We start from the raw sequence: 13894 nt of genomic DNA, 5'->3' as shown, positions 1-13894 counted from the left end.
ATAACGCTCAACTAGAAACATTATTACTTCCATTAATCTAACAATTCAAATAAAGCAAATGAAAAGAAAATATAGTCTTGTTGGCAAAAGCTCTAAAGCACTATGTCCAAGTGCTGGTTTTGTGTTGCTAGTCTTTCAAAAACTTCACTACTATTCACTACAATAGCCTAGTGATCATTTAGAAGCACAAGCCCAACTAATCGAATTGCAGAACTGACTAGCTCTGGAAGAACCTCCGTTGTTTCTGTGTTCGATCAAGTGATCTAAGGCGCATTACTTCAAAAGAAGGAATGGACCGATAAAAACAAAATCATAGATATTTTGGGGGAGGTGTTTGAACACCCTGCTGATGCCATTGGCTGATCCCTGCGATTGATTTAAATATCCTTCAATTAAAAAAAATCTTTAGCTGTCACAGAGGCTGCCGGCTACGCTATGCTGTTACAAGTACCCGAGCCTGCAGTAGCATTTTCCCTCTCTCCCTCCCCTGAGAGGGGTTCCCCATGCAGGTGGTAATAACACTGGGAACCTGTCCAACATATTTGCCTGGGAAATCGGCCAGGGTGAGGGGTATAGACCTGAGGTGGGCGGAAGGCTCGCCCCGCCAAAAATCCAACAGCATAGGAGCCTGGAGGAAAATTGGAGAAGGAGAATTTGTGGGCGCGATGGTGATCTTATTCATTTTATCTCATTAAACTCAGCCTTTTTAGTTCTTTAGTGCATCACAGACCTGCATAAACTGCACTCTGATTGTTTCAATTGATCCTGATGCTGCGAGTCTGTATTGGTGTTACAATGGGGTAAATTTTTAAATGGTGGCGGGTTGGCGGGATGGGGGCGGGGGCAGGGGAGGGTTGTGAATGTGTGCGTGGCAAACCCGAATAAAAAAAACTTACCGTTTCCGACGCGATCGCGATGTAATTGATGGTGATTAAAATTCTTTCCTGGTTTCATGCCCGGCAGCTGGCCTGATTGACAAGCTGGCTGCCGATTGGAGCTGCAGTGTCGAGGGGGTGGGACAGAACGGAAGATCGGGGGTTAGAGGAGAAGATCGGGAGGGAGAGAGGGGAAGATCGGGGGTCAGGAGGGGAAGATCGGGGGGACATGGGGGGGGGGAAGAGGGGAAGATCAGGGGGGGAGAGGGGAAGATCGGGGGGGGAGAGGGGAAGATCGGGGGGGGGAGAGGGGAAGATCGGGGGGGAGAGAGGGGAAGATCGGGGGGGAGAGAGGGGAAGATCGGGGGGGAGAGGGGAAGATCGAGGGGAACGGGGGGAGAGGGGAAGATCGGGGGGGGGGAGAGGGGGAAGATCGGTGGAATATCGGGGGAAGAGGGGAGATCGGGAGGACATCGGGGGGGGGGGGGGGGAAGAGGGGGAGATCAGAGAGGGAGACATCGGACATCATCGGGGCAGGGTGGAGAGGTGGGTTGATTTTGTGTTTTAACTTTGTGCAATGGTTTGTTATTTAGTTTATTTTGTTTCTTTTTGCCTGATCCGGCCCCTCATGCCTGGTTTCACCAGGCGTGAATCAGAAACGGTGAGAAAGCCGCCCAGGTAAGTTAAAAATCATTCTAACTACCTAATATGTCACAAGCAAAGTACCTTAAGTACCTCAATGAGGTACATTTGGTTCTTTAACTATCATCCTGCTGGCTTTAATTGCCGGCGGGACTTCCGGATTCGGGAAGCACGCGCGCACAGGTGTTTCTGTGGGGAACTCGGAAGTCGGCGGGTTGGAGACGGCTTCTGAACCCGCTCTGCATTTCTGCAATTTTGGAATCCCCCGCCCGCCCCACAAATTAAGTTTAAAATTGAGCCCAATGTCCTAAAGAAACTAAATTAGGTACACATAAACATGAAAAAAATTAAGGTAAATTATTTGGATAAAGATTAAAATATAACTAAAAAAATAAGTCAACTATAATTAAGTTACATTAAAAAGTGGATGTTGGATATTTAAAATATAATAGAAAATACAGGAAATATCCGAAGCGAGAAAGACAGGTTAACATTCTGAGTGGAATCTGTCATCAGGACTGGCAAAGACTTCCACCTGAAACTTTCACCTATTTTTTCTCTTTCAGATGCTGATGAATAAGATGTGTATTTCTCAAATTTTCTGTTTTTATTTCATACTTAAGTTATAATCATGAGTGATAGGAGAGTCAACTCTGGCACCATTGCCATTTGATATTGTCGGTAGTCAGCTGGACAACCTACACAACTACTAATGGTCAGTTTGTTGCTCTGATGTGTCTGATGCTTTTGGCTAGAAGGGTAATGATATCGCTGGCAACAGCTGTCATTTCTTTAGTTTTATTAAATGAACTGGGGAGGGAGATCAAAGATTTTGTAGCAGGCTGACGGTACAGGAAACGCTTGTGTAATAGAGACTTTTGTGCATTCATACATCATCAATTCCCCAATTGAAAGCTGTTCTTCAAAACCCTAGCTGGACTGCATGTAAATTTTGCATTGCTGCTCATCTGGACAAAAACAGTATCTGGCTATGACAGTAAGTGATGTTTTCGAACACCCACAGTTAGCAGCTAGATTTGGTTCTTTAAACACAAAAAGGAAAAAAAAGAACATGTGGAATGAATGCAAAAATTAAGGTCAAAGACAGCAGCAAACTGTATAATGTAGCAAACAGCAATGGCAAAGCTTCTTGATGCAGTAACCGAATGAATTAGATTGCGGCTTCAGATTCTAACATTCATTTTACTATTTTTAATAAGGTGTGGGTTACTGACCCACTCTTGGAAAAATCACAGGCACATTGACCCCAATTGACTGTTCAACAGATTTTACAAGCTAGCTAGCATAAATCTTCTAGTTCTGTCTGATGTGACAAACTACTGACCGCAAAATTCAAGGGTAGACTTTGGTCAGTCTCCCATGATGGTGGATGTTGCCGGTGTGGCTTTCTGCTTTCTGTTAATGAGGATATTACAAAAGTAGACTGCATGCTGAGTGATGGCTGAATCCTCCATCTCCCACTTGTTTAACTGATAGCAGTCAACAATTAATCCTCTGAAAGTCAGACACACAGTAATCTCGACCATGCCTGTTCAATGAGCTAGATGCCTTTCCTCCTGGATATAACTGCTATCGCAACTGCATGTTTAATCCAACAAAATCAAATAATTTCAAAGATTTACATGCCCTTAAATGTTTCTTGTGGACTTATTAGTAGCTTCGCTCCTATTTTGTGCTTTTTGATATCTAGCTATGGAATTTGGACACTTCGCAAAATATCAGATGGGGCAGTGATCATTTAAAAGAATGAGCAGAAACTATTATTTTAGAAAGTGCAAAGACAATAAAACAAAAAGATAAAATGTCATAATAGCAGCATTAAAATATGAGTAATACAGAACACTTCCTGTGACCAAGTATATTTTACTTTGCACTTATTTGTAAAATTACACAGTATTACAGCACAGAAACAGACCATTCAGCCCAACAAGTTTACGCTGGTCTTTATGCTCCACATGAGCCTCCTCCCACTTTACTTCATCTCACCCTATCATATCCTTCTAAATTAGGCCTCTATGACTAGATCCACAGAAACTGAATTGATTAGTAATTTTACAGCACTGTAGTCTTTTTTCCTCATACACCAGGAAATCTTTTTAAAAAAAGCACTGTACATTCAATAATAAATTTCACTAATAAAGTTACATTCAGTAACAATTCAAGAGAAGAAAGCATTCTAAATTGGCTATGTTTTACTCAGATTATGTTGGGGAGATAGTTCAAAAGCTTATTTTTTATCTTAGTATATGTCTACAGTAACATCCATCATTAATTTACCAATACTGTCAGGCAGAAGTAGCCTCTATCTGTTGGAAGAAGCAACAAAGTCACACAGCTTGGCTGTAAACTCTAGTCCCCGCTGCCAAATGTATGGGATTACACTACAAACACACAACCTCACTAGGAAAGTACCTGGTGCAAAGTAAACTAATTGAGAAACGTAGAATGAAGGCAGACACTTCTCATAAATAATAAAGTCCTTTTTTATACATACAGAAATGAAAGCAAATTGCACGGTCGGTTTAATTTCTTACCTTACCATACTTTTGTGCATACGATCCTGTGAGCAAAGAATGAAAGATGATGATAGTCTCATCTAGATCCCAGACAAATACTCGCTGTAAATATAGAGACAAACAATCAGTGAAATAATACTTTGTTTTGCATCAATGCTGCAAAAATATTTTTTATTGCTGATCATTTTAAAAATACAGGTGATATTGCAATTTATTGTCCTTATAAGCACATGATGTGCTAATATATTTCTCACATTGAAGCATTATTACCTTGTGTATACTACACAATCAACCTACAATACGTGCACATGTACATTTAAAGATTTAGAAGGCCTGGAAATCTTTAGTGTGAATTTTCACCAGTTCCAGTGGGCACATCAAAGAAACAAATAGGTGGGACATGATATCTTCACTGATAATGCTCGTAGTCGTCTCATCTTGACTGACAATCACTTTAACAGCGGTGTTGGATTTGAACATAGAAACAGGAGTAGGCCATTCAGCCTCTTCAGCCTGTTCCACAATTCAATTAGATCACTTTCTAAACTCAAGGGAATACAATCCAAGTTTATGCAACCTGTTCTCATAATTTAACCCTTTAAGCTCTAGTATCAGTACGGCGAATCTGCGCTGTAATCCCTCCAAGGCCAATATATCCTTCCTGAGGCTTGGTGCCCAAAACTGAAAACAGTACTCCAGGTGAGGTCTGACCAATGCTCTGTACAACTGAAGCATCACTTCTTCCCCTTTTAATTCAAACTCCCTTGAGATAAAGGCCAACATTCCATTAGCCTTTCTGATTACTTTTTGTACCAGGCCACTAGCCTCTAATGATTTATGTACATGGACACCCAAATCCCTTTGTTGCTCGTCTCTCACCATTAGGAAGCCAATGATCTCGGAAAACATTTTCAAGGCCAACATGTGATGTACATGCAGGGCCACTCTCTGCATGCAATACACTGATCAGAAGCATGCCTTTATGGTCAATGTGTGCGATTTGTGCTATTCTTTTTGTCCTCTTTTCTGCTAGTTTACATGCTGACATCTCTTCAAATGTTTTGAGAGTTTTTAAAAGGTCTTCCCCTCAGATTGTTTTTCAGATTATCCTTGAAGTGCTTTTTTCTGGCCACCATGTTGAGCACTTTTCTTCCTTCAGTTGACAGTACAACATAGCTTCAGGTAACCAGATATTGGCCACTCTGGTCATGTATCTAGTGATTGTAGTTGAGTTTTCTACTCCAGCAATAGGACTTCACTGTTGGTTATCCTGCTTGACCAATGGAGGCATCACATGTGAAGCCTGTTGAGAGCTTTGATGTGCCCATGGTAAACTATCTATGCTTCACAGTTGTACGGTAGTAAAGTAACATGACTGCATGGTATATTTTAATCTTCAGGCAGCCTAGTCTCCTTGTTTTGATTTGTCCATTCATTATCACCCAAAAATATTAGAGAGATTTCACATCATTTCTCCTTAGTACAATATTTTTCAAATAAGGAATCCTGCCATGGTATTCAACAAGGTAAAAGTTGATCCCCTTCCCCCTCCCTCAGATGGATACTGTGCTCATTGAATCCTTCTTTCATCAGTTTGCCAAAAGCAGAAATAGTTTTTTTAATATGAAGTGATACCTATTGACCAAGGCGTCATTGGAAAACATGTTGCCATTGGTTGTGAAATTCTGCACCGTGCCATTTATGTAGCTGTTGGATTGTGGTATCAATGACAAAATGCTGACCGATTGAAAAAAAAGATCTTCTTCAAGTTGATAAGTCTATATCATTTCACTGAATGATCTACGATGACTTGGTGATCTTGCTATGTGTGAGTCAGAAATGTTAGTAAAGAGGAGTTCACAGAGAAATTGTTCTCTGATTCTGGTATTGGTTGCATTTGTCTGAGATTGCTGTTTGCTGTAACCTTGATGTAAAACTCCAATGTCTAGGTTGATGTTATTGTATCAAGCATGGCTACAAAGAATAATCCAAATAGGTTGGGTGCTAAAATAAAGCTCTGCTTGTTAGTCATTTTCTGAAAATCACACCGTTAGGTATAAAGTTTATTTTCTCCTTTTTACCCCGAGTATCAATGGTTGAATGCTATTATCAGAGATCGGGAGAGGAGGCAGACAAATAGACCAGTGGGCAGGACAGTAGGACCAGCAATCATTATCCCATTGCCTCATTTGTCTGCCAGTTTTACGGGTGACAGAGAAAAAGCCAACAAGGGACTGTGTTTATTTCCACAATACGGAAAGACAGCTACCTGGGTTACTGAAACCTCAAATGTTGCCTGAAGCTGTGGCCTAAGTAGGGCAGGGTCCCAGCTGTGCATTGCAAAATAAGTTTAATTTTAAAAAAGTGAAATTGTAATTACAAACGATATATTTAAATGCGCAGGAGGTATGGCCACCAACTGCTCTGAGTGATAGCAACTGAAGAAAATGGCTCCTGTGTTGCATAAAGTCCACTCAGTGGATATTAAGGCAGCTAATGTTTTTCAAGTCAATGGTGAAGGAGAAACAAAAAATTTGGAGAGGTAGCAGATTTACTGCTAGCACCACTGGCTGTAAATTCACTATTACCACCGCAGGGGAAATCATACATCCTAAGGTAATCAGGTTTCGGGAAGGAGAAGGGGGTCAATTTTTAGCCTGTTGAATATCATTGCAGGATTTTTTTTGAAAAAGATTGTACTTGCTTTGGAGAAATGATGTGAAATCTGTCTAATGTTTTTGCGTGATATTGAATGGACAAACTAAAACAAGGAAACTATGCTGCCTGAAAATATTTGCACAAAGGGCAGAGTAAAGTAAACTGGTGCAGTTCCAATTAAATTATACCATCTGGTTAGCTTAATAATGTGTGAAGTAAAATAAAATAAAAAATCAACCCTAGTTACGATTGCACCAGTTCTTGTTTTTGAATCAACACTTGATTCCTTTTTACACATAGAAAAAATTTGAAGTGGATGCACATTAATTCAGTGCTGGCACAGGTTTGACTTTCTTAACACAGAAGTGGATTGGCAACATATGCATAGAATGTAATGCGTGCATATAATGCTGATCACAAAACAGAACGCAGAGCACCATATCATTTACCCAGCTGAGAATTAGCTTAAAGGGGTATCATTACACCTGAAAAGGAGTAGGTACATTTTTTTTGGTCATATTTTATTAACATGATGTCACTTGAATAACAGGTGTAATTCACATTGCAAAATCACCATTGTATACATATAATGCAATTGTTACTTTCTTCACCCTACTTCCCTAAAATGACAGCACCCCCATTAAAAAATATGCGACAGTCCAGCCTAACTGCTACCTGCTATGATAATGAGTTCATTGTAAACAGGTCTTAAACCAGGCAGGCACTAACAGTTCTTGGTCCTTTAGGATAATGATGATGATGATGATGATGATGATAATAATAATAATAATGTGCATTTAACATATCCAAACACCTCAAAGCATTCAATTTTCAAACGCAGCCGGGAAGGGGACCGGGGGGTCAATTTGAGGTCGGGAAACCCATTAGTACGGGTTTCCCGGACGTCCTTACGATTTTGACGTAAGGACATCTTTTTTTTTGTCTGTTTCCCGTCTGACTGACCGGCTGATTGACAGGCTGGTCTCAGTTGGATGGGAGACTAGCCAGGGAGAGGACATCTTCAGATAAGTCTGCAGGTAAGTCTTTATTTGCATGGGGGTGGGGGGGCATAGGTGGGCAAAGGGCATAGGGGGATGGGATTAGGGGTCAGACACGGGGGGGGGGGGGGGCAGGAGTCATGGGGGGGGGTCCGCGATCATTGAGGGGGAGGGTCAGGGTCAGGGGATCGGGGTCGGAGGATTGGGGTTGGGGTCGGTGGATCGGGGTGGGAGGGGGGGGTGATTGGGGTCGGATGATTGGAGTCAGGGGTCCGTGATTGGTGGCGGGGGAGGCGGGAGGTGGGTCGGTGCAGGTAGGCTTGTTGGGCCTGGGGGAAGCACTCGTGCTCCTCCGGGCCCACAACCTGTGCCTTTCTAGGCACTTAGTTGCAGTCTTGAGCCTGCTTGCCTCCTTTCATGAGGTGTAAAACAGAAGGCCCGGGAATCTCAGCCCCCCAGGGTTGAAATGGGGAATTAGTTAAAAATGGAGGCCTGAAGGTTTTAAGGCCTGACCCGCCTCCTGGGAGCAGGTTGGCCGCCTGCCCCTCGTCCCGCCCCCATGAAAACCGGAAATGGGCTGGTTGGAGATGGAATAGGGGCAGGTCTGAAATAATGGCAATTTTCAATGCCCCCCCCCCACCCCCAATCCACCCGTTTTTTACTTTTAAAAATCGAGCCCAAAGTGTCTCACGTGAATTACTTTTGAAATGCAGCAACTGCTCTTCTGTTGGTTGACCTAGCTGAGGCTAAATTATTGGTAGAAGAATCATTAGAAAAGTAGCTTACAGCATGTTTAATAACTTCTAATGATGTGGAATTTGAAATCTGAATAAAGGATGATTTTTGGAAGCCTGTAGTTGTATGTATGTGATTTTAAAATCAATAAGTGGGTCACAACATTCCATTTAAAAATGCATTGAAAGCTCTTATATCGGGTCTGCCAATGGGAAAATCAATGTTAAAAGTGTCAACATTTGATGAAATACTTGTTACACCTGTAGGTGGTGCTGTGACAGAGGATTCCAGTGTAATAAAGTGTTCTGCTTTTGAACTAACATTACGTGACAGCCTAATTTTTGATTTATATAGCGAGACTACTATAGCCTAATGGCAAAACATGCTGCTTTAAGTCTGCCTAGAGTAGCAGGTGCTGGCTACTGGGTGGTGGTGTGATGCACAATGAGGCATGTTCCTTTGTGTTCTTTCCCTATGTCGCTTTTCTGGTTTGAGGTAATTAAAAGGTAAGTCATTCTTTAATATTTTCTTCAAAATGTAAACTTTGTTTAAAACATACATGTTTTTTTCTTCTTCCCTCATTTGAACAGCTGTAAAGCTGTACCCTCATCCTGCGATTATCCTCTTCTACCTGTGACAGTGGCCTCTGCTCCCAATGAGCCCTGCCCAATCTCTTCCTCCCCACACCTGGCTCCCTTTTTGGCTCATGATTTAACCTTACAAAGTATCCCCTGCCATTGTTGCAAATCCATCTTCCCCCTTACTGCTAATGGCTCTTCTGCTGTTGCGGCCTATTGCTTCCCCCACCCCCCTTTCCCGATTGCTCCCCTACTGCTGCAGCTGACGACTCCCCCTTCCCTGAGGCTGTGGCCATTCGAACCCCTGGCCACTCTGCCGATCCATCCTTGGCTACCATTGTCACAGTCTCTCCAATAATGTTGCCTCCTCCACTGATGACCCTGCACTGCCCCCTCCACCACTGAGCATTCATTTCAACCCTAGGCTCCAAGCCACGTCCTGTGAGCAGGGATGGCAGTCCAGAGGTCCAACATTCCGCTCCCTTTGAATACCAAACTCCAATTGCCCCCTTTCAAACCCCTGTGAGCAGCAATGATAAAGGACCCCCTCCGACCCCAATGAGCATCAATATCTATCCTGGACTTTAACTTTTCCCCCTCATTCCAGCGAGCACCAATCTCTCTTCTCTACTCCAGTGCTCCATTGTCCCCAAACAGCTTCAATGTCATCCCTCCAATTCGAATCACCACCCCCCCAGACTCCACGCCATTCACTGCTCACCAGTGGCAACCTTGCAACCCCCTCCCCCGAGCAGCAATGTTGGCCCTGGACCAAAACTGACCCTGTAATCATGCAACACTACACAGCACAACTCACACCCTTCCTTGCTGAAATCTGGCACTGCGGGAGGCAAGCAAATCTCATCACAATTGCCCCCTCCACCTGCTAAGAGGAAAGTTCAAGGTTGCGGGGCGAAAGGGAAGCTCAGATCAATTCTCTCACCACCTGCTGAGATGAATCTGTAGGTCCTGGTGTAGGGAAGGGGAGGGCTCTGCCCCACAATGGGATAGTTTCCTTGCCTTAGTTCCCAGTACCCATTCCCCTCCCTATACCTCTCCTCCATTCACCCGTTCCCCTTCTCTTTCTATCTCCCTTTCTCTCTATTCTCCTTTTCCCATCCTGTTCCTTACTATCCCCGCCCCGGATCCAATTATCCTACCGCCCTCTAACCCTGCTTGACCTGAATCCTGCACTTGGTCTTGTCTGCCGTCGTATTATCAAAATTGGCTATTTAGTAACTCTTTCTTTCCAAGAAACCATGCTCGATTGTACTTTAAAAAAAAAAATCATGTCACAACATATGTTCTCTCAGGATTTTCTAAATATTCTAAACATTAAATCCTTGTAAAACTACACATTCCTATGTCAATATGTACAATTATTTTTCTGTAATTCTGCACCTCTGATGTCAGACATCTGTTACAATCTTTCACCTGTGATGTCACATGAACATTGTTCTTTATTACCAACAGCCTCCTCACCTGTGCAGTTCAGTCATTCTGTCACAATGCCAAGATTGTTTGACAAATGGAATTAAGAAAATAAAATTACTGCTCTGTTTATACATTGTGCACAATAATGTATGGTCAGAAGATAAATTACTGACACAGACAGGTTCTTCCCCTACTTAAATTTCAATTGACCACCAATTCAAATCAGCTTAGTGCGTCCACTTTGTCAGTGTCGATCTTTACTGGGCCTAGCTGGGATTTTCAGCAGACTCACTCCTTTTGGCTTGTGTGAATTCACATACTAGCCCCAAAACAACCGGGGCTCCGTTGATGCTGGTAATTTAGTTCTGCCAACCAATCATTTATATATAACACATTGGGTCCTACATATTTTACTGGCTTAATTTAAGATACGGAGATTTACAATACCAAAGCAGTGTGGTAGGTTAATGCTGCCAACTGTAATTTTACTTTATTTGGCTATTCAATTTTTTCTGAAGTTTGGAGCAAGTAATACACTGCAAAAAGTTCTACTTGTTAAATTTAGATTGGTTTTAACAATCAATTGAGAATTTCTCCTGATTTTATCCATTTACTGAAGGACATCTCTCCCTTTCATTTTCCTTACATCATGGGGGTGATTTTAACCCCCGAGAACGGGTGGGATGGAGGTGGGTGGGCCGTAAAAATAGTTGATTTTTGGAGCAGGACCGCATCCCTGCTCCAACACGCCCATTTCCAGGTTTAACCCAGGTGTGTTTGGATGCGCACACACAACAGAAACCCGGAAATCCTATCCCTACTTAAAGTCGGTGGACCGACACTTAAAGGGGCAATGTACCTCATTGCGACAGTTGAGGCACTTAATTTTTTTTGTGTATTAGCAATGTCAAACACATTTAACCTTACCTGTTCGGGTTTCCCATCAGTTCTGGTTCACGTCAGGTGAAAGCAGGTGGGAAGGGCCGGATCCATGTTGTGAGTGCCTTTATTGCACTACTTGTGGGCCAGGAGGAGCAGGAGTGCTTCATCCAGGCCCAACAAGCTCACCTGGCGCGACAGGACCCCCCTCCTCCAATGGCGAACCCACCCCTAGGTTGCAACACTACCCACCCCTAGGTTGCACACCCCCTCTCCCCCCGACGCTGGCTTCTGGGTTCCCCACGTGAATATCTATGGACATGCTGGGTTCCCGGCTCCAAGGTAAAATCATGTAATTACAAAAGATGTATCACTTAATATTATTCTACAGGGAATTTCAACCTGTACATTTAGGTAATTTCTTGTTTTTTTACTTATTGCCAGGAGATGTCTCTTTTAAACATGAGACTGAAGACTAGTGTTATATACAAAAGGAAAACTGAGAGAACTTCTCAAAATGGGTCAGCATGCAAATTTAACAACTTGGTATCTTTTTTTTGCTCATTTTGTCTTGTATACTTATATATCTTATTGGCTTTGATGATTTGCATCCCGTTGAAAGGTACAGGAAATGGATCTGTGTTAGTTTCAGTGTGCTGACTGGACATGTAGCTCAAAGAGACACTTTTGCTTTTGGGCAGGTTGAGTTCTTGGAATAAGCAGGTACCGCCCTTCTGAAAACTTGATTTCCAAGATCCAATACTGTCCATTGGGAAAGTCTGTGCTGCAGCAGATACAACACAACTTTTTGAATTTTTTTCCCCAATGGTCACAAACATTAATATGAATGACATCATTGTGTCATGAATGTTTTGTGTGTAGTGTGTCCAGATTAGAAAGGGTTGGCAAAACACTTTTCATGTGTGATGATGCCCCTATAATGAATGCCAAAAGCACATTACAGGCCTGAAAACTGTTACTTTATCAGGCAGCCTCTTTAGAATCTTCCCCCAGTCATGAAGACATTAACTCAAGCTGAAGCATGGTTCCATTGTTAACCTCAGGAACCTTGCAGAAATAGCTTGTCTATGTCTGTGAGCCTATACAGTGAGTATCCTCAGGTTATTCAATTTGGCATCATAGTTGAGCCTGATTCTGTCCTTACTGGATGTTCACACACACACACTTTTGTGTAGGAGTCCTTGGATAGTAATTAAGAGCAGGTTTTCACGTCTCTGCAGCCTACTGTAGTGTCCCTAACACTGTCCTGGTTGACAGCAGCTAATTCAGCACGAGTCAGGAATTGAACATAAGGGGGTAAATTTTATCTTCCAACCCGGAAGGGAGCTGGGGGCAAGGTTTCCAGGTGCATAACCCAGAAGGTAAGTGGGCGGGTCGCAATCTGTGATTGCGACCTTAATGAGGCCCATCAATTGCACTTCCGGGTTTCACGCCCGGCAGGCTGCCTGATTGACAGGCTGGCTGGCTGGCGGGCAGGAAGGCCTGATACAGCAGGCCACAGCCGGGGATCGGAGGGAGGGAGGGATCATAGGCCGGGAAGAAGATTGGGGGGGGAGGGGTTGCTGAGGAGAAAATTGTTGGGGGGTACGGGGAGAAGATTGGGGGATGCTTGCTAAGAGAAGAAGGGCTGAGAAGAAGATTGGGGGGGCTGAGGAAGAAGACCAGATGTGGCTGGAGGTCGGGTGACGAGTCGGAGTTGGGTGGGGGTTCACCATGGTGGGTGTCCACCATCAGCGGGGGGAGAACGGGGGGCTTGTCGGCCAGGTGAACTTGTTGGGCTTGGATGAAGCACTCCTGCTCCTCCAGACCCACAAGCAGTGCAATAAAGGCACTTACCTCATGGGTCCGGACCCTCCTGCCTGCTTTCACCTGACGTGAATTGGAAACCGATGGGAAACCCGAACAAGTAAGGTTAAATTAATTTTATTATTCTAATATACAAAATATTAAGTACCTCAAGTATCTCGATGAGGTGAATTGTCCTTTTAAGTATCAGCCCGCTGGCTTTAAATGGGGGCGGGACTTCCTGGTGTCCGCTCTCTGCACGCAGACAGACCTGCCTGGGTTAAACCCAGAAGCAGGCGTGTTGGAACCGGGATGCGGGTCCACTCTGAAAACAGAGTATTTTTACTACCCACCCGTCCCGCCCCGCCCCCAACCCAGCCGTTCTTGGGGGTTAAAATTTACCCCAAGCTCACTGAGAAACATGGTGGTGTCCTTTACAATAAAAATTGTATGAAATAATTAATTTTCTGGTAGTGCTTTGTGTGTTTTTATAGTGCTGAATGTACCATCCAGCTCTTTATGATGGCGATACACAGATAAACACAGAATGAACTCTCAACAAATCTTTGTTTTCGATGTCTATACCAGTGCTTTTGGATTTTTTTTTGTAAAGTAACTGTTTGCAGTAATATTGTCCACAGTCCTAGAAATGTAGCTGCAATAGAGCTAATGACATTATTGTGTGCAATATTGTTTATCCCACCGCCGCCAGAATTTCTGGCAATGCTTATTTTACTTGGATATGCACTTGC

General features: G+C 43.3%; 1 protein-coding gene across 22 annotated transcripts in view; it reads right to left on the bottom strand.

The window, feature by feature from the left end:
* eya4 (EYA transcriptional coactivator and phosphatase 4) overlaps nt 1–13894 on the bottom strand; it is a 356347-nt gene that overhangs the window by 69933 nt on the left and 272520 nt on the right. For all 22 annotated transcript variants that reach the window (XM_067984861.1, XM_067984860.1, XM_067984880.1 and 19 more), the window contains one exon: nt 4073–4156. In XM_067984861.1, the coding sequence (XP_067840962.1) occupies nt 4073–4156 (84 nt within the window). The remainder of the gene's footprint in view (nt 1–4072; nt 4157–13894) is intronic.

The sequence above is a fragment of the Heptranchias perlo genome, chromosome 5 (genome assembly GCF_035084215.1).
Source record: "Heptranchias perlo isolate sHepPer1 chromosome 5, sHepPer1.hap1, whole genome shotgun sequence".
Taxonomy (NCBI): domain Eukaryota; kingdom Metazoa; phylum Chordata; class Chondrichthyes; order Hexanchiformes; family Hexanchidae; genus Heptranchias; species Heptranchias perlo.
The sequence above is the reverse complement of the archived record's forward strand: the minus strand, read 5'-3'. Positions and strand labels throughout refer to the sequence as shown.